The sequence below is a fragment of the Sorex araneus genome, chromosome 5 (assembly GCF_027595985.1).
Source record: "Sorex araneus isolate mSorAra2 chromosome 5, mSorAra2.pri, whole genome shotgun sequence".
Classification (NCBI taxonomy): domain Eukaryota; kingdom Metazoa; phylum Chordata; class Mammalia; order Eulipotyphla; family Soricidae; genus Sorex; species Sorex araneus.
In genome coordinates, this window is record NC_073306.1 from 64,851,527 (window position 1) to 64,872,510 (window position 20,984).

Sequence of the window (20,984 nt, forward strand, 5' to 3'; positions counted from 1 at the left end):
AAGAGAAAAGACCTCAAATGTTTTTGCATTTGTCAATTCAATTTCTGGGAAATTCCAAGATTATTTTTCTTTTTTGGTAGACTCATGGTTATGACTTCTCTAGGGCATAGTGTGAAATATTGTTTAAATTAGTCGAGGCATCATTTTTGAGTCTCTTCATTTTTGATGATGACAATTTTGATGATTTTAGTAATGTTGATTATGACTATGATGATAATGCAAATATTTCACTGATAATAGAATATTTCTGATCTTTTCATGTGTCTGAGAAGGAGCTGTGTAAACTATACAATTACCACCTTGTAGTCACTATCTCTGAAACAAAATTAAATTCTTTTAGATAAAATTTGTGAAGCATCATATGGTCAGTGGGGAACACTACCTTCCTGAGACCATTTTTCAATAGAATTATTAGTGATACTTTATTTTTTAAAATCACACTGAAAGTGTGAACTTGATTTTTTAAAATTTACCTGCAGGAATACCTGCTTGTGGTTCAAATTCTCAGGGGAGATTATTTTTCTTTTTTCTTGTCTTGCTGTGCCTTTCTGAATAGCAATGTTATTTCTAGAATATTCTAACTTCTGAAGAATAGCTTTTTGGTGTCTCAGCATTTGCAGAAGTCACATAATTGACTCCCCTCTTGTTTTCCTTTCTTTGTGGATTTAGAGTAACACTGTTCCAAACAGTTGATAGCATTTTAAATTTGATGGAGAACTATAAGAGTGTGAGCATTTATAAGAGTATAAGTATTTATAAGAGTATAACATTTACTGAGCACTTTCCCTTTGCCAGACAGGGCTCTCCATGATGCTGTTTATATCTACTTAAACTTTTAGCAATCATATTATGTAGGTAAATTAGTTCACCAAGTTTTGGTAAGAAAACAGAGACACAAAGAGATTAAGCAATGTGCCTGAGCTTCATACATTTATCCACTTGCAGTCTTTCCCAAAGTGGGAAAGACTATTGCTCTCTGAAAAACACTTGAACAATTTCAAGTGTTCAAGTGTTGCTTGTAGCCTCCAATGAAATTTGGGTCCTTGCTGTTTGTTTACTAAAAAAAGATTTATTTCCAGGATGGGGAACATTCAATAATGTATTTTTTTGTCTGTTTGGGGGCCAAGCCCAGAGGGCTCAAGGCTTACTCCTGCCTCTGTGCTCAGGAATTACTCCTGGCAGATCCTGGGGAACAAAATCTGGGTCAGGCAAGTGTGCACCAAGTGTCCTACCTGTTCACTGTTCTATTGCAGTAATTTTTTTGTTCTGAAAGGAGATGGTAGGACAGATAAGTTTTGGAAACTACGATAGGGCAACTTGTTCACCCTGAGCCTTCTAGTATGCTGCTAGTTCCAATCTATTTTCTTCTTTGAAAATGGCACAGTCCCAGATACTTGCACAACATACGATAAACTGTGCAAGTCTCTCCCCTCAGAAAATGGACCACTGTTTTTATTAGAAGGACAGAGTGCTCTTGTTCACTTGTTCATGCCTCATTCTATGATGAGGGATTCTAGCTTTATGTGTTACTTTCAGACAAAAGTTGGTTTTCTACTAACTTTGAGTTATCATTCTTCACATTATCTGCCTTACAAAGGATATTGCTCTAAGCAGGCTTACTGCTCTTCAGATCTGCAATTCTTTCAGAAACTTCAAAGCATTTCTCAGTGAAAAGTCCAGTTCAGCAAATACTCAAATACTTTTCATTTCACTTTATAATCTCCAGTTTAATTCTCTCCCCCTAATTCTTCATAACACCCAATCAAATCTACATAGAAATTCCCAGGACTGGAGAGATAGCATAGAGGATAATGTGCTTGCCTTGCATGCAGCTGTTACAACCCCACTTTGCCCTGGCAGCATTTGGTCCCCTGAACACCACCAGAAGTAATTCCTGAGCACAGAGCCAGAAGTAAAACCTGAACATAACAGAGTGTGATCAAGGGCAATGCTTGCCTTGAAAAAGTTACATAACAGAGTGTGATCAAGGGCAATGCTTGCCTTGAAAAAATTTCAATTAAAATGGTTCTTTTTTTAAAAAAAAATTACCCTAATTTAAAAATTCTGGGTTAATTTATCACAGATGTGGAAAACAATAAATCTTAATTCCTGTGTTTCTTCTTTCAATCTCTTATTCTTTCACTTATTCCACAAATATTTACTTATTATCCTCTCAATTCAAGACACTGTTTGATGCAGTTGGCATGAATTATTCTGATTTTATTCAGATCCTCAAGGAAATTTTGAAATCAAAATCAAAGGGGAAATCTTTCTGTCTTTTCTTTCCGTCCTCTCTTTCCTTTCCCTCACCAATTTCCTCCATTTTTCTTCTCTGTTCACCCGTTCTCATTTCACAATTATCCATAATTGAAATCAATGACTTTAAGGGTAAAGAATTATTTTATATGAGTTATGTTTGAATTAATAGTGATGGTTATGCTACAAGGCTGGAGTGATAGCACAGTGGTTGGGTGTTTGCCTTTCATGAGGCCAACCCGAGTTAGATTCCTCCACCCCTCTCGGAGAGCCCAGCAAGCTACCGAGAGTATCGAGCCCATGCGGCAGAGACTGGCAAGCTACCCATGCGTATTGGATATGCCAAAAACAGTAACAATAAGTCTGTTAATGAGAGATGTTACTGGTGCCCGCTCAAACAAATCGATGAGCAACGGGATGACAGTGACAGTGATGCTACAAAACAGAAGGGTGCCACAAAGTACCCATTTTCTCTGACTTGATCATAGTGTGATCAAGTCAGAGAAAATGGGTAGCAAAGTAGCTTTGGAAAATTGTGAAAACTCCAGTCTGAAACATGAAGTGCTTGTTAAGGAAAATGGAAGAAGAGATTTTTAACAGTCCATGTATCTCTTATTTCTGATTATAGGGAGAACATATGAAGTGCTAACATATGAGTATGCTTAAGAAGACAAATGTTGCTCAGTGTAGCATCATGTAGGTTCATAGAAAAATAAAAGATGCCTCTCAGTGAATTATATTATTATCATTGTCCTAGCTGTCATTCACATCATTCCCTCCCTAATAACAGTAGGACCACCAAGAGTTATCCTTGTACTCCATCTCAAAGTATTGAGCACCGGAATGTAGGAATCGAAGTCTAAGAGACAAACTTATCTCTTTAAGAATGAAATATGCCAAAAATGTTTTTAGAAACCAAATCAGGCTATTATACTTGGAGGTGGATATGCATAAACAGAAGCACCAAACTTGACTGTGCATTTTACCTTTGTCATCTTTGCTTACTGAACCTCTTCTACAACAGAATGCTAGAGGCACAGGGAAAGGACAAGAGGTAGACCAGAACATATTTTTTTTGTCATAAATAAAGGATTTATATTTCTGGAACTTCATGGCTGCTTGCCTCAATATCTCACCTTCTCATCATGAGAAACAACCATGTAAGTTAAATACTGACAATTCATAAAGTCACATTGTTAGACTTTGCTTTCCGAGAACTTCATTCTATACACTCAGTATCAATCCTCAGCTCCCTTATGTTTCTGAAGAACTTTGATTTCTCTCTGCTATGAGAAAGGACAAATAAACAAGCAATATATCAAGATAAAAGTGTTAGAGAATGCCTTCTCTAGATGGAAGCCCAGTGACCATGAGCTTCTACAAACATGGCTCCGGTATGTGGGGACCAGGACTATTTCTCCAAACCATGTGCTGTATACAAAAAAGAATGCTCAGGAATGGCTCCTCTGCCCATGAATGGCCATGGTCCCAGAGGCACATAAACCAATCTCGGAATGCAGCAGCTGGCAGAAGTGCTCCTGGACTGTGAACTAAGTTACAGCCCCGTGTCATCCCGGGAGGGGAAGGGTTTTTGTCCCTCGGACTTTTCCCCTTTGCGGCAGCATTGCGACTGCCACCTTTCAGGGCCAATTGCACAGAGAGGTAGGAGCTTGCAGTGATGGGGTGCTCGGGAAATCTCACAATGGGGGGGGGGCCGCGGAACCGGCCCTGCTTTCTGCCCAGACGAGACCCTGAGCGGCCGCTCATGTACAGCTCCTTCGTGCTCCTGAATGGCCATGATCCCAGAGGCACACAAACCAATCTCGGAATGCAGCAGCTGCTGGCAGAAATACCTCTGGACTTCATAACTAAAATACCAGAAAACCGTGCGGCCGCTGTTGCGGCTGTGCGACATCATATGCTCTTCATCATCAGCAATACAAAACAAATGATCTAATGATGCCTTTTTGGGAGGTCTGACTGTTGGGAGAAAATTCCAATTAATAATCGTGGGTTTTCTGTCGAAAATTGAATGTAATCAAAGTAAAGAGAGAGTAAAGTGAAAATCATCTGTCACACAGGCAGGATGGGGGATGGGAAGGGGGGCATACTGGGGTTCTTGGTGGTGGAACATGTGCACTGGTGAAGGGATGGGTGTTTGATCATTGTGTAACTGAGACTTAATCCTGAAAGCTTTGTAACTGTTCTCATGGTGATTCAATAAAAAAGAAAGAAAGAAAGTGTTAGAGAAGGTAAAAATAGTTTCATGTTTCATTTTTACAGAATGAAATAAATTCAATGAATATAGCATTGATTGTTTCATTTGATAATGTTACAGTTCATATCTGATGATGTGAAAATCACATCAGCTCAGGAAAACCTAGTTCTCCTCCCTAAATATAAGAAGGAAAAAATGTACAGGTATATTAACAGCTCATTGGTATTTTAATTATGACTTAAAAATTGTCTAGAAAGTTCAGGGTGAATTCTTACCATCCCATCTAACAAAGTTACAATGCTTACACTAGCTTGAAATTCTCTATAGTGTTCATTGAGATGTCTTATTTGGAAAAATATTCTTATGGAAATTTTGGTTAGCTGTAATTTTCCCCTTATACTGGCTCTCTGCACAGAATAATTTATGACAATCATTCCTATGCTATCTCTCTAACCTTGGTTTTTGTTAGCTGGGTTTGTTGGTTGTGTTCACAAAATAATTTATGACAATCATGCCTATGATAACTTTATAATGTTTGTTTTTGTTATTTGGATTTGTTTCTCTTAACTGAATTATTCCCATGGATTATACTTAAGGGAGCATGCTGACCTGACTTTTCATTCATAATTGTGGTCAACATATTTCTATTCTTTTTATTGATTGATTGATTGACTTTTGGTTACAAAACCTTTAATATTTTTCTGCTTAACTTTATCTTCAATAAAAATGTTCATGGCATTGTGGGGCTGAGGAGAGAAGATATGTCCATTTTGTCACGAAGGTGCCTGAAAATTACTTGCAATTGGTTATCATATAATTGATTGGCAAAGAGAACCTAATATACTTTAGTATATGTAGAAGAACAATGATATTCCCCCTAAGTGCTAACCCATGGTACCCTTTGATTGTCATTTTAATACTGGAAATAAATTCAGATTGAATAAAAATTAATTAAATATGCCCGCAGATTTCTGATGTAAAGTAAATGTAATTGCCATGCTTCAGATCAGCCTTTTAATTTTCTATATGAATAAAATATTTTCTTTATTGATAAAATATATTATAAAATACAGTTACACAGGACGAATACCAGATTTTAAAAATTCTGAAACAGCTTTGTAAGAGTGTTCCCATTACTATGAATAATAATTAACAATTTAATTAACTCACCAGAATACAGGCTAGAATGTAGGGGGTCAGAATATCTGCATTTAGTTCCTGTTTTTCCACTCAGTGAATTTATTTTTCTTTGGGATTTTTGAGTCACAACCAGCAATGCTCAGTGGTTACTCTCTGCTCTGGATTTAACTTCTGGCGACTTCAAGGAACCACATGAAATGCCAGGGATCAAACATGGGTCTTGTGCATGCAAGGCAGCCACCCTACCCACTGTAATATCACTCTGGCCACACTCACTGTGATTTTGATTCAGTCTTCATCTATCTATGTCTTTTATTTGTTTCCTTGGAAAGTGTAAATTATGGAAGTTTTTCTCCAACTGATAACACTCATTTAATACTGTCTTTAGTTAAGGCCATGCTGATTATTCATTCATGTACACTTTGCCTAGACTTTATCTTCTGTGCCCATAAAGAGAGAAGGGAGAGTACTTTCTGAAAGTAGCAAGTGTAGTTTCCATATCAATAATTTAAAGTCCACTAGTAACAATAAAGAGTGGTCCATTGTTGCTCTTGTTATTGTCTGCCTTGAAAGAATGTTCTCCACTTCCTCATCTACGAACCTCACCAGACAGCTTTCTCTGTACAGGCTATGCTAACATTTTTTTTTTAACATTCTGCTGTACAAACCTAAGCTCTGTCATGAGATATAAGAACTTCTATAATAAAATTCTAGTATCTCTAGCTCTCCTCAATTTTCTCTCTTTTAAGATTACTGTCAAAATGCATTTATTTTTTTGTTATCAATGTTCTAAATTGATTTCATATGGGTTTACAATATTATAGGATTTTAGGACATTACTTTCTGTAATTTTCACTAATCTCACCACCAAAGTTTCGGTCTCATTCCACTACCGAAGAGACTCCACTACTCCTTTATCTTGTGGCCTATCTCTTTTCCATTCAATGACCACTCCAATTTTCATCAAGTTTAGGAATTAATTTCCTCATTATTGCTTTCCATTTCCTTTTCTCTTATTATTCATATTCCACATATGAGTAAAATTGTGTGATAATTGTCATTATTTCATTTAGCACTTCAATATTGACCCGTATAGAGCAATATTCATCATTCTAAAGGGCACAATGTCCAGTTTTTTGATGACAGAGTAGTATTCCATTGAATATGTGTAACAGAGTTTATCTAGTCAACTAGGTTGATGGTCATTGAGATTGATTCCATGTTTTGGCTATTACAAATTAAACTGCTATGAACATAGAGATTCAAATATCTTTTTTGAGTCATTGTTTTCATTTCCTTATAATTGCCAAGGAGTGATAGGCTGGATTACGTGAAATTTCCACTTTAAGTTTTCTAAAAGAATCTTGGTACTATTTTTGAGAGATTCTAAAAGAATCTTGATACTATTTTTGAGAGAGAGCATCATCAAAATGCACTTACCTTAGTTTATTTTTGTTTTGTTTTGAAGTCATATCCCTCTGTGTTCAGGGCTTACTTATAGATATGAGCTCAAGGATCACTTCTGGAGGTGCCCAAGGTGCTGTATAGTGTTGGAAGTCAAATCTGAGTAGGTTACATGCGAGGCAAGTGAGTAAATTCATAGTCCCAAATCTCTGCATTGTTACTGTAATTTCTCTTTATCCCCAGTTACTGTGTTTTCATTATCAGACACTAAAATCTGAAATGCTATACAGTGTCCCATGAGGACCTTGTTTAACATTCACTATTCTTTTTTTTAAGGTGGGGGTGGATATATAAACAGGGTGCTGAGGGCTTACTCCCGGCTAGGTGCTCAGGAATCACTCCTGGTTGTGCTTGGGGAACCATATATGATACTGATGATTCGGAGTCAGTCACTTCACCCACTCCACTATCTTTCTGGCCTTATAAATAAAATTCAAATTTCATTGCTTCAGTAGACAAATGAAAACTAATGAAGTCTTTATATTCTTTGAGCTGTGCTATTTCATTCTTGTACAAATAGAAAGAAGATTTATTGCATTTAGGGAGATACCAGATTTGAAGCTTGACCAATGGTCCAGAGTATAATTACATAGATGGTACAACTTTCTATATGGGAAAATTTATATTTGGTAAAGTCACAAATGAACAATGCTTAAAGACTATATATGAGATGATTATACAATGATATAAATGATATAGTTGACACTATACATATTTATCATTAGGCTAATTGTAGTGTGTGAACAAAACTGTATTCTGTTTTACAATGAAAAGCAACTATTCCATCATTAAGTAATGCAATTTAAATATACAAATATGCTATTATTTTGTTTTTCATTTACAAAAATGTGTAGTTAATATGATTGTTAAAATTTAACTGAATACAAAGTGGAAGACTTAATTTTGATATTAAATAGTAGTTATGTGGGAGAAAGACTTTAACATACAACATTAGTATAGTTTGCAAATTTGTTATGCCCAAATCTCTGCAATTGTTTTGTTCCTAAATCATTAGTTCTCTGCGGATTTTCTTTGGAAGTAGGGATTTTTGCTATAAAGTCTGATAAATGATATTTCCATCTAAAGAGTGAACAACTAGAATGCCACATTTTGGATGCATATTTTGTAGCACAGAGGGGATTAAATTCTAAATGTCTCAGCTGCTGAAGTCCCCTTCAGACTTCCCCAAAATGAAGAACAAAGAAAGAGAAAGCCTTCCCTAAAGCAATTCATCAGATCTATTTGGGCATAGTGACATTCTCTCAGAGCTTGTGCGGATAAGTTGCACTGAATAGTTCAAGGATATGCAGCTGCTTGGAATATTTGAGAAAAATATTTCCCTAAATATTTAGCAAGCATTCACATGGGCTGGCTAAAGTCTATTGAGATCTTGACAATTAATAGCTATATCCTAATAATGACATCTTTCGTTGTTTGCTTAAAAAATCTTTCCATTTTCATTGCATTCACGTTTCTGATCTTAGGGGGATGTCTTATTAAATTCATGTCTGCTTTTTGCAGTATGAAAAGTTTGTGCAACTGAATTTTATGCATTATAACTTGACAGTACTTACTTTTTTTAACCTAATTGTTAGTTGTTGAATCGAGGGGATGATCTGATTGCTATATTAAAGGCGGCGATGATCCTTTCCATAAACAAATTTTTAGAATAGAACACATGTGTAAGCAGGTAGAGTATAATAATGTGCTGAGTGTTGATGGAATCAAAACAATTACTAGTATGCCATAATAGAATAAACTGAACTCAAGCAATTTGAATAAGGCACTGTGAGAGTGTCAAGTGGCAATTTCATTCAAATGAAGTGATTGACATATTTTCACTTGATTGGAAAGTGAAACATATTTTAGAATTGTAAGGTTTTTTTGCATTTTCATTTAATTATTTGCCCTAGTGAAAGGTAAATGGACAGATTATTGCTTCTGACATCATGTTTGACTTACTTTTGGTTTTATGACTTGAACTCCTTCTATAGCATCTTCTTCTACGAGGTTTGCTACTGTTTGTATTCCCTCTCAGGTTTCTGAACAAATTAAGGATTTAAAGTTTTGTTTATTTTATCATAATTAGGTGTCATAAACTAGATAACATGGCATTAATGTACAAATTTCCTGCCTCCTCCCACCAAAACATGCCTATGGCTCTCCACCACTTTGTTTCTTAGATTTGTTGTTCTTTCTGCCTGCAAGGCCCTTTCTATCTATGTCCATTTAACTAATGTTTCCTCTCTCTCTTTACAGTCAAATTTCCTGAATTGTCCTTCAGACAACCCTCCTCTTGCCTTCCTGTGGATGTACCTTGTGCATATTTCAATTTCTCCATGTGATGTGACATTTTTCTGTTATATCTTAGTCAGACTAAGTTGTATATTTTGGGGAAAAGGTTGTGTCACATGGTTTCATTTCTGGCTTTTGCCACCTTCCCATGTCTACACTGAGTATGAACTCAATGAGCAATTGTGTCTAGAAAGTATTCATATAGAACATATGTGTCAGTATTGTGTTCCCCAATTTCCGCACCTCCACCACAAACACAAACCCACATATTCTTATTGCATTCTGGGACTTTAACTGCTTTACCCATGGTTTTTGTTGTAGTAGGTGATGCTCAGCATCACAGTCTGGCACAAGTGACTGCTGGGAGAATTTACATTCATGCTAAGTGTGGTTGTCCTTGGTTCTGGGAGTACAGAACGTGCTTGAAGTTCTATCTTCTCTCATGAAATTTCAGGATGGTTTTATATGAGGACTCTGAGAATACTTTCATGTTTAAAAATAGCAAAATGTGAAAAAAACGGCAATGGACTGGACCCAGGCAGTGTAAAAGAAATTAGACTGGAAGCCTGAGCCATGAAAGGGACTCCTCTGGCCACTGCAGAATAGTATTGCCGGCGAGGCCGGGCTTCATCTCCGCATTTGCTTCTCTCATCTTCTCTGTGCTCATTACTTTTTTTTTTCCCTTTGATAGAACATAGGAAGCAGACATGGATTGCTAGGGAGCAGGCTTTTACCAGTGTGATTTCATTGCATTTTGAAGTTTCTCTCAAAGTGGTTGATTTATTTTTCTCCCATGTATGCATTATGTATGTGCTGCTACTTGCCGTCAGAGAATTGAGAAAAGCTCACCATGCCTTTGTCCCCAAACCATAAGTCATGTAATGCGACACAGAAACCAGGAGAACCAGAGAGACCTGCTGGGTTCTGGGAATATACAAAAGCACAAATTCCATCTTGGTCTCCTTCAAAGCAGGCTGCTCCTTTGCAACAGGCTACCTGATGGTGATGTGAAGAAAAAAAAAGAGGGAGAGAGAGAGAAAGAAAAAAGATTCTTGCCTGTTTACTTAATGGGTGACTGGCCTCTTTGCTTTTATTTAGCCATCTGTTCTGGTCTGTGTCCCTTTAAGCTTGTAAGATCCATCACTTCATTTAAGCTGTTACCTTGACACATTGCAGTGTTGTGGACATAATGATTCCATAGAGGAGCAAATTAAAATGGTTTTTCATGATTAGAAGGTTAAATGAGGTAAGGCTGTGGTAGTTATTGCTGAGATAAGGGGCTTTGAGGAGGCAGAACTCTGGGGACTTTCGGGTGACTGGGAAATTTAGCTGGCTAGACAGGGAGATGGAGCTTTGACAAACTCCAGAGGCTGAGTAAGAGCAAAGACTCTTTAGATGTCCCTGACTTATTGGGCTCCTGTTGTACCATTCTTTCAGAGACTGTGACATGTGGGCCCAGGAAGACATAGGAGGTGGCTTTTGATTTTCTTTTCTCCTTTGCAACATTGTAGAAAGAGAAAAAAAATAACCTGCTTATTTTACTATGAAGTGGCAAGCCAAAATAACACTAGCAACAACAAGCATTCAGTCATTTTCAGAAAGTTACATGGCTTCCTGTAAGTTTGAAGAAAAATCAAGGGTGTGCCAACTTCATGGAGGCATAGTTCATTGCCTATAGTCTGAACTTGAAGGCAGCGTTGTCCTAGAATATGCCCTGAGCTTTGCTTTTGATTTTTTTTTTTTTGCTTTTTGGGTCACACCCAGTGATACTCAGGGGTTACTCCTGGCTCTGCACTCAGGAATTACTCCTGGTGGTGCTTGGGGGACCATATGGGATGCTGGGCATTGAACCCGGGTTGGATACGTGCAAGGCAAACGCCCTACCCGCTGTGCTATTTCTCCAGCCCCATGCTTTTGCTTTTTTGCTTTACCCTTGACATTCCCCCTTATTCCTTAGTGGTGGTTACAGTTAACCAACCTGTCCATGAAAAACTAACCTTTGACTCTGTTTACTCTCTTCAATCAATTTCTGTTCTGACTGTTCTAGTTTCTTCTGACAGGATTAGTATTATTGAAGTTATACAAACCCAAAGTCTTAAGCATCTTTGATTTTTCTGCCTGCAACCTCTACCCATCAGTAGCTTTCTTCCATCTAAATTGAATTTCTCAAGTCCTTTCCCATCAGTATATTCCCCTGTGACGATTCCAGTCATCATCTCTCATTATCTCAGGTCAGTTAGAAGAGCTACTTAACTCATTGCTGTCTGCCTTTAATTTCGCCCTCTTCAAAGTACCTTAACTACAGACGTTTCATTATAACTCATACCCATGACCAAAAACAAGAAAAATAAAATCTCTTGTATTTTCAACGACTTATCAAACTCTCAGGTAGTCTTCTCAGGTTTGCACCTGAAGCAGTTCACTATAGAAATGGAATCTGTGATTCTGGATTTTTCTCATTCTCTATCCTAATCAAGACAGACCTGTGTGGGTATGAAAAAACAAACAGATCACCCCCCCCAAAAAAAAAATAAAACAATACTCACATCTCTTCTTTGGTTTTATTGTTTATTCCCTTACTTTTGAAAGCTCTTTTATTGAGCTTTATTAATTAAAAGCCCTAAAAATACCAAACTCAATCTCAAAACCATCTCTGCTTTCTTCTGTGTCACTCAAATGCAGTTGTTCCTGCTCCTTCCACTGTTTCATGGCAACATTTAGGCATTTAGGGGGCTGTTCTTTATGTTACTTGGAAATAATTTTTTTCAGCTTTGAATCATACTTTTGCATATCTATAGCACAGACCAAGTTGTTGATTTGGAGAATGCTCAATGAAGAATTCGGAGAATGATTGATGATGAGACTTTGTTTATAAGATTGAGAAACATCCATTCACTTACTCATCCATGCAAGCATGCATTTATTCAAATGTTTTGTTGGATGCCAAGAATATATAAAGAAAGGGTTGTGTAAAGGACTTGGGATAAAGAGTTTACTATAAGGCATGATCCCCAGTTTTCCAGGAAATCAATATTGTATAGAAATGTACAAGTAATTACACATGTAAAGTAGAGCAATAGAAATCACCTTCAAGATCTGGGGGTAGTGGGATGACATTTCTTTTAGGGTGAATAGAGAGGTAGAGAGAAAGGAATTAAGACGTTAAGGATGGCCTTTCCTTAGGAATCTGAACTGGGCTTTGAAGACTGAATAGGAGTTTTCGAAAATGGTAGAGAGGTAAGAAAGGGTAGGAATGAAGTAGGAAGATCATCCAAAGGAGCTGTTTTGCTTCCTTGTAGAGGCCCCTCACACGAAGGCAATCTGGTTTCCAAATGATTGTTTTCTTTGTTGGAGAGAAGTAAATAGTTTAAATGACTGAGTTATTTGATTCCTTTGAAAGAAAAAGAGAGAGAAATAAAGGAACATCCCTCTGAGATTGCTTTTGGATAAAAGTCATTCATTCTTTTCTTTTTTTTTTCTTTTTGAATGTTTTCTAGAGAAAGTCTGCAATTGCAGTGGGCTTTGTAGCAGCGTTCCTCTTCCTGCTGGTTTTACGCCTAGTAAATGAAGTGAACTTCCCATTGCTACTAAACTGCTTTGGACAACCTGGCACAAAATGGATACCATTCTCGTACACATACAGGCAGCCCCTTCGAACACACTATGGATACATAAATGTGAGAACGCAAGAGGTAAGACCTCTGAGGGTTTTCTAGGATTTGAGGGTTGCCATGGTAATGCTTTTCTTTAAGACTGAGTTGGCTTTCAATCACAGAACTTTCTTCGTCCTAGCCTAGACTTCTTTGTGTCCCTGACATTTTCCGCTTTCTTGTTCTTAGCTGTCGACTGACCCATGTGTAAAGGCTACAGCACAATCTACGTGAATTCTTCTGAATCATTGGCTTCATGTGGATTTGAGGAAGCAATTACCTGTTTTCCTGGGGGGGGGGTAGATTGTGGCATAACATACATATCTTCCCATCTAGAAACTCTGATCAGCAGTGAACAGCTGGAGAAATTATTTGCTATATTTTTTGGAGATCAGCTGCTTGGGGACAGGTCTTTGTGGATCAGCAGAGAAACATTTATACACTTTAAAATTCTGTAATCCTTAAATCTGGAATCAGAAAAGGCCATAATAATTTAAAACTTCTCAGTGACTGTGCATAAGATGGTATTTAAAGTGTTTTTAAATTAAAAAGGGTTAAAATAATTTAAATACTATAGTCACTTGGCTGGAGCGATAACACAACGTGTAGGGCATTTACCTTGCACACAGCCGACCGAGGTTCGATTCCTCGCTCCCTCTCAAAGAGCCCCGCAAGCTACCGAGAGTATCCCGCCAACAGGGCAGAAGCTGGCAAGCTACCTGTGGTGTGCCATATTCAATATGCCAAAATCAGTAACAACAAGTCTCACAATGGAGATGTTACTGGTGCCCGCTCAAGCAAATCAATGAACAACAGGATGGCAGTGCTACAGAGCTACAGTCACTGAACTTAGAGTTCATTGTAGCCTTCTGGTAACATGAGTTAAGGTGGGATCTTGACAATATGAAAGTACACTTTGCTAACAAGGATTTGTACCAAGAAGTTAGAAAGTATGAATCTCGTGAAATGTATGATCTGTCTAGTAGTGGTTAATAAAAATTGTTCTGACTCTTTACTTTTATGGAGTGATGTGAATGTGAAATCAATATTCAAAAATTCTAAGTCCAAACCTATGGGGATTTTTAAAGACAATGATGTAGATTATCTGTCTGTGTTTATCTCTGGGGAGAGTTTAGGGTCATATCCTTTAGATAGGTCATTTGATAGAGATTCCAAAGATGCACAGAATGCTTTTCCTGTCCTGAGAGCTAGTTTTTGGTATCCTGGGAAGGATACTGAAAGATGGTTCACATCCTTTTATAGGCAATATTATACCCGAGTCATTGCTTCTGGTTAATTTGATTTTTTTGAAAATTGTTTTTATATCTTCAGGATTTATAGGCTTTTCATTAAACTTTTATAGTTAAAAAGGGAAAAAAGGCACCATTAGTAGCATAAATTCTTAGAAGCTTTTCTTGATGTTTATCCTTTAATTGGTTTTAAATTCATTTTTTGAATGTCGGTTTTTGGATTCATTGAGTGTCCTAATAAATTGATTAACAATATTGAAATATAGCTCTTAGATAATAGTTTGTCTTATTCTCATCTTTTGTTACTTTTATTTCTGGCTGTCATGTTGTATTCGATAGCTCCATTAGATCATCTTAATCATTTCTCAAGTGCCTGTCACAGGCAGTAAATGAAACATGTGACTGAAGTATCTCATAAATTACTCTCATGAGAAAAATCTCTCCAACTATCAAAGACTTTCATTTGTTTAATGTTAATAGATTTGATTTTTGAGTGTTGAGGGAAAAAGTGACCTAAGAATGCAGTTATTTAATTATTCATATTAACCACATTTCCTTTGAAAACCCTTTGTTATGGTTCTTTTCTTTCCTACTGAACTTTAATAGTCATACATTATTTTAGATTCATGTGTACAAATTTGTATATATTGTACAAAGATTATCAAAAAATATAGCACTTTTTTAGAAAATTACAAAGTTTTAGTACCACAGTGATTATGGTGCCAGGTTATACATAATATTTCCTAGACATGTTTATTTTGTGTCTGGGTAATTATAACCTCTTTTTTTTAATTAATTATTTTTTCTTATTGAATCACCATTTGGAAAGTTATAAAGCTTTCAGGTTTAAGTCTCAGTTATACAATGCTCGAACACCCATCCCTTCACCAGTGCACATATTCCACCACCAAGAATCACAGTATACTTCCCCCACCCCCCAACTCCCCAAACCCCCAACTTGCCTGTGTAACTGATAAGTTTCACTTTACTTTCACTTTACTTTGATTACATTCAATATTTCAACAAAAAACTCACTGTTATTATTTGGGTAATTATACCTCTTGATCCTTTCACAAGTTCAACCATCCCCCAGCATTCCACCTATAACTGTCAATTAATTTTCATCTATCTTGGCATACTTTTTAACACAATAATTTTGTCAAAGAAAATTGATCACTATTTTGTTCTTACAGAGGTTGTTTCTTGGGTAAAACAAAATTATTGGAAAAAATAATTAGGCTTTGGAGATACGTGTATATAATTTGACTGCTGCTATGACAGTTACCAATGCTTACAGAATGGGTTAATAACATAAGTGAGAAAAGTTAGCATGAAAATTTAATAGGAAAACATACATTGGTTTGTCCAGCTCTCAAGCAATGTTCATAAAACATGTTTAGTTTCTTTTTGCTTCTTGTATATGTTATTAGTTGTGACATGAGGTATTTAGCATGAATAGCCCCTAAATACCAAATCCAGAGTGCCAGTAAATACATGAAGTTGTTCCAAATCTTATTAGTACTTTTCAAATAGAAATGATAATGAGGAAAAGTGATCATATTTATCATTATATGTTATGTACCAGATTTCTGAAATTAAGAATCTGGAGAGCTCAATGATTAGGAGCACATTATTTGCATGTACTGGGACCGAACTTTGAACTCCAGCACCACATGATTCATGGTTAATGCTGAGTATTGCTTGGAAGGCCCCTGAGCAGTATGAGGTCTGGTTCTAGAAGCAAGAAGGCCTTCGGGAAGTGTAAAATGGAACAATTACTTCCAAATTTATAAATTTCCTATTTATATGTTAGAAAAATCACTTTGAAAAGATTTTTTTTTGTAGACTACAATTGATTTCTGTACACTTTGGCTAGCATTTTCAGGTATCTATATATTCATGGAGAAACTCAAAACATATGTTTTTGTTATTGGAGCGATAGTATAGCGGGTAGAGCATCTGCCTTGCATGCAGCTGACCCAGGTTCAATCTCCAGCATCCCATATAGTCCCCCAAGCACCACCAGGAGTAACTCCTGAGCTCAGAGCCAGGAGTAACCCCTGAACATCACTGGGTGTGACCCAAAAAGCAAATAAATAAATAAATAAATAAATAAATAAAATCTAAGAATAATTGCATTAAAGACCTCAACAGCTTGTATGGCAACTTTGTTCATAACATCTCGGAACCTGAGACACTGTCTCATATCTATCCATAGAAGAAAAATTAAAATTGCCAGAATCTACTGTAATGTCATGCAAAAATGAAAATAAAAAAACAATAGATACATGTGACATCAAGGTTGAATCCTAAACAAACAAGGCTTTATGAGAAAGATGAAAGAATAGAAGAGTACAGACTTTGACTCCATTTCTCTATCACTGGAAGAAGTGAAATTATATGAAATCTAGGGAACACATATATTGAAGGTAAAACTGAAACAGAAAATTAAGCAAAAAACCTATATATTGAGGGACAGTGTTCACATAAGAGATAATAAAAAGGAAAAATATCAAGGAAATTGTCTTTGTATCTGTGAGACAAGCAGTTAATATGAGAGATATCTGTGATTGTGATCATTGTGGGTTTCTGGGATGCCAGAAATACCTTCTCTTGATCAAATTGGAAGCTACATTTTAAATATTTATTAGGCATGTATTCATGTTATATCCATGTTTTGCATGTCCATTTTGTAATAAAAACTTAAAAATATATTTCCAACCCAGATAGGGTATTTATTGACTAGAAGCCACTAAAAATATTTCACCCAGTTTCACAGCAAGAAGTGATTAAAAAGAAGCATTAGATCATTAAGCAATGTAAAACAAACTTGAAGCATTTTAAATAAGCAATTTCATTTTTGTATAGACTTGGAGGTATACCAGTAACCTCTTCCTATCATCTATGCACAGTAGAAAATGAATCTGTGTATTGTCTCATGAGTGTAGATGATCCAAAATTTTTGCATGGAAGTTGAAAATCAGCATCAAAATTCTCACAGAGCAATGCGTTTTCCTACAGACTTAAACTATTAAAAGCTATACTTGGTGGGAAGTAAAATTTGGTGCCTCTCTACCTTCTTTCTCTTGATGTAATCTTTTTCACAGTTTCATCTCACCTATTGGTCATATAGGCCCAGATATTGTGTGCATTGTCATTGTCAGTTGATAATAATTTCTGACATTGTGGTGTTAAATTTTTAAAAATAATAAAAAGCTTGGGAAGAAGATGTCTTCAAGAGCCAAATAAATAAAGCTATACTGATGGGTAATAGACTTGGTGTTATGGACTGCACTAGTGACTCTTAAAATTTGCTTCACAGATAGCCACACATAATCCTTTGACCCTCTTCATTCTAATCCTGAGAAGGGCCAAAGCCATGGTTAAACTGAGTCAAGTCTATTTCAAGAAAATTTGTGTATTTTAAGATCTTGATCCTTGAAATCCAGGAGTTAGTTAAGTTTCTTGCCTTGCATGTGGCCAACCCTGATTTAACCCCTGATACTGCATATGGTTTTCTGAGCACTGCCAGAAATTACTCCTAGCAGAGCTAAGAATAGTCTCTGAGTACTTCCAGGGTGGCCCCAAATGTCCCCGCTAATAAAAAAGAAAAAGAAAAAATTTATCTTTTAGGATTTTTCAGAAGTTTCTAAAAGAAAATATTGTCATTATTTATAATGGTTTTATTGACTAATGCTTCAGCTGGACTAGACATTGCTGCCATGATGCAAAGGATTTGTAACCAGAAACATTAAGATGACTCTCCACTACTGTCTAAATAAGGTGTGGGGCAGGTAGTAGAATTAGGATGAAGATTTAGTGGATGCCATGGAGAGCTGAATTGCTTAAGAGAAAAATCTAATACTCTGGTTATCTTGTAAAATAATTTGAGTCCTAGTTCCGTTTGGCTCAGTACAAATGGAACTATGAGCAGTTTCATGACTGACATGAATGGCAGTAAACTCTGAAGTTCTCACACTGGTTATTTATATTCAGTTCATCTTATTGATTTTCCTACTTTTTGAATTATTTGTTCCCAAGGGAATTACAATACATAACATTACAAAAAACACAGAGAAGTAAAACATGTGTAATTGCTCATATTTCAAATTGTTGCCTAATCCATACCCAACAAGAGGGAGATTTTGTGAAAATTAGGAAGGTATTTTAGAGGAGAAAATTTAAAAAATTAAAATACCCTCCCCTTTTTAATAATAGGAATCTAAATATAATGCAGTTGTTGGTTGGTTATTATCTGTTGTCCTTTTACTCACCCTTTTTTAACCTATGCAGACTTAAGTTTTATTTTGCATTTTTTCAGTTTTGACCCTTCCTTTCTCTTTGGTTATTGGGGTGAACGTGGCTAACAGTATCTGCCTTATGTATGGTTATCTGTGAACCCCACTGGGATGCTGTCCTTGCTCTAGTGTCCTACTTTATTTTGGGGAACATGCAGCTGTAGATCATGTGATGTTCACACACTAGGTCATGGGGGAATTGACCATCTGGTTGTGCTGCTTACACATTGTTAGTTGTAATACTTACGGAGAGTCACACACGTTAGCTACAGTGCTTGCATACATGCAATTTTGTGCAGAAATTTCACACTCTGTTACAGCATTGTGGTCTCAGATAGCAGAACAACATATTGGCAGCATTGGGGTTGTGTGTTCTGTTTTACAAACTTGTGCCTTCAAGGCAGATTCTTTGCACTGATGGGCCATTGATGACTACCCCAAGATTTTAACTTTTGGGGGAAAGAGGGTATTTAGAAGTAGGGAAGCAAAATGAACACAAACTAAAGAGGTGAGTACTAGAATTACTGAAGTCCACGATGGACACAGGATCTAGAATTCCCCATAAATACTTAAATTGGAATTGACAGTGTAGCACCAATCCGATTATTTAGTCTTTCCAATAGGCTTTATACCACTCCCATTTTATTACTTACCCACTGACTACTTATACATTCCTCCATGTCATTACTTTGTTAATAATGTAAACCTTCAAGTACTTAATTTAATGGATTTCACCTTTTGCACATGGCAGTCATCGTATTATATATGGACCTTGGGTATAGTGAAAAGTACATTTCACCAACATGATTTAAGAAAAATATTTATCCTTGGTAATAGCTTGTAAACTCTGAGTATTCTTTCTCTTTAGCAAAAAAAATTGATTTTTCACTTTAAAGTGCAACAGATAGGAAAGTTTTAAAAGGCGTATCACTTTAAACTGGGCTTAGTTTAAAATGACCTCTGTTTCTTCCTCTTGAGATCACAGTAGATACCCATGTATCAGGGTGTAGGGGGATAGGTTGGGGGGATGATGGTTAGAGGAAAAGGAATCAAACTTCAGGAGAGATTAAAGTCTGTAATTTCCAGCCGAGGTATCAGACACTGTATTGTCTTTTTTGTTGGGTGACTGGATGTGAAGATGTTGCTCAGAATAAGTATCCTTCAACTGACTTGCATTAACTATTAGATAAGAGAATCTCACTCTGGCGAGCAATCAGATGCCTCAGCCAGACCTGCACAGTGATCTGTGTCATTGTCAGATGACCCACTTTGACTTGATGTCAAACTTTAACCTGCTGGAGCTGACGAGCATTTGGGTAGATAGTGCCTAAAGAAGTGCTAAGTGAAAAACCAAGGGATTCCTAGAACATGGCAATCAAGTTGTGTGTCGGCATATTGATTTGCTTAACAATTTAATGAGGCTGAAATATGCCTCTTTAAAAAATGAGAACATTTTAAAGCCTCAAGTAGACTAAACAAGAATACTTAGGATCAGTTGCTGTGACAGACAGGCCGCACTAGCCTAATTAAAGATGTGCATAACATATTGATATTGCAATAGAATTTCCCGAATTGTGGTTATGGCAACAATTAAGGAGAAGAGCTGACTTTCTTGGCAATAAAAGCACATACTCTGCACATTCAACATTCAAATAAATGTACACATGTAACTAAAGTTGACAGGAATAGGTTTTTCTTGTTAGAAGACATAGGCTTTGAATTTTATATATGATGTATTGAGAGCAATCATGTATGTAAATATATGTTTGAAATGTTTCAAAATGATCACTTAATTGTTAATTAAATATGAATATTCAAATTTGTGCGACCATAAAACAGAAAACATTTCGGCTATTAAATTGTTACAGAAAACAACTAAATTAACACATAATAAAGATGACTGATTTAATGGGTCTGTTGGATTCATCATTTTGAGAAAATTTATCTTTTTCTCCCTTAAAGATGATGACTTTTGTGGACTTGAGGAGGGTTTATGTTTCTTGGCTTCATTATAAAATAGCAACTTCTGAACAATGACCCTGTCTCAAGACAGTCTATGTTCTAGTGCTACATAAGATGGACAAATATCATTGTGGATTGGAGTTATTCCTTACAGCCACTGTGAAAGTGATGAGATGCATGTGTGGTGGGATTTGGATGAGCCAGAGAAGAAGGTAGAGAGGGTATGGAGATACGCAGAAGTTCAGAACATATACTGACCATTTCTCTCTAGCACCTAACATCCCTCATAGAACAAAAGCCCCATACCAAATTCATGTGTGTTGTCTGTATATGTGTGCCATCTGCACTGGCAATCACCACTGCCTCATATTCTATTGATTGGCTCAATTCTTACCCCCCCATTAGTTTTATTTTGTGAGGTTTCCCTGTTTTTGACTGTTTACTCAGACTT

At 36.5% G+C, this 20,984-nt stretch overlaps 1 protein-coding gene across 2 annotated transcripts in view; it reads left to right on the plus strand.

Annotated features, from left to right (window-relative positions):
• Positions 1 to 20,984, plus strand: part of ST6GALNAC3 (ST6 N-acetylgalactosaminide alpha-2,6-sialyltransferase 3) — a 644,958-nt gene that overhangs the window by 259,894 nt on the left and 364,080 nt on the right. The window contains exon 2 of one of the 2 annotated variants that reach the window (XM_004603336.2): positions 12,871 to 13,065. The exons of the other annotated variant lie outside the window; for it this stretch is intronic. Within the exon in view, the coding sequence (XP_004603393.1) occupies positions 12,871 to 13,065 (195 nt within the window). The remainder of the gene's footprint in view (positions 1 to 12,870; positions 13,066 to 20,984) is intronic. 2 annotated transcript variants of the gene reach the window in all.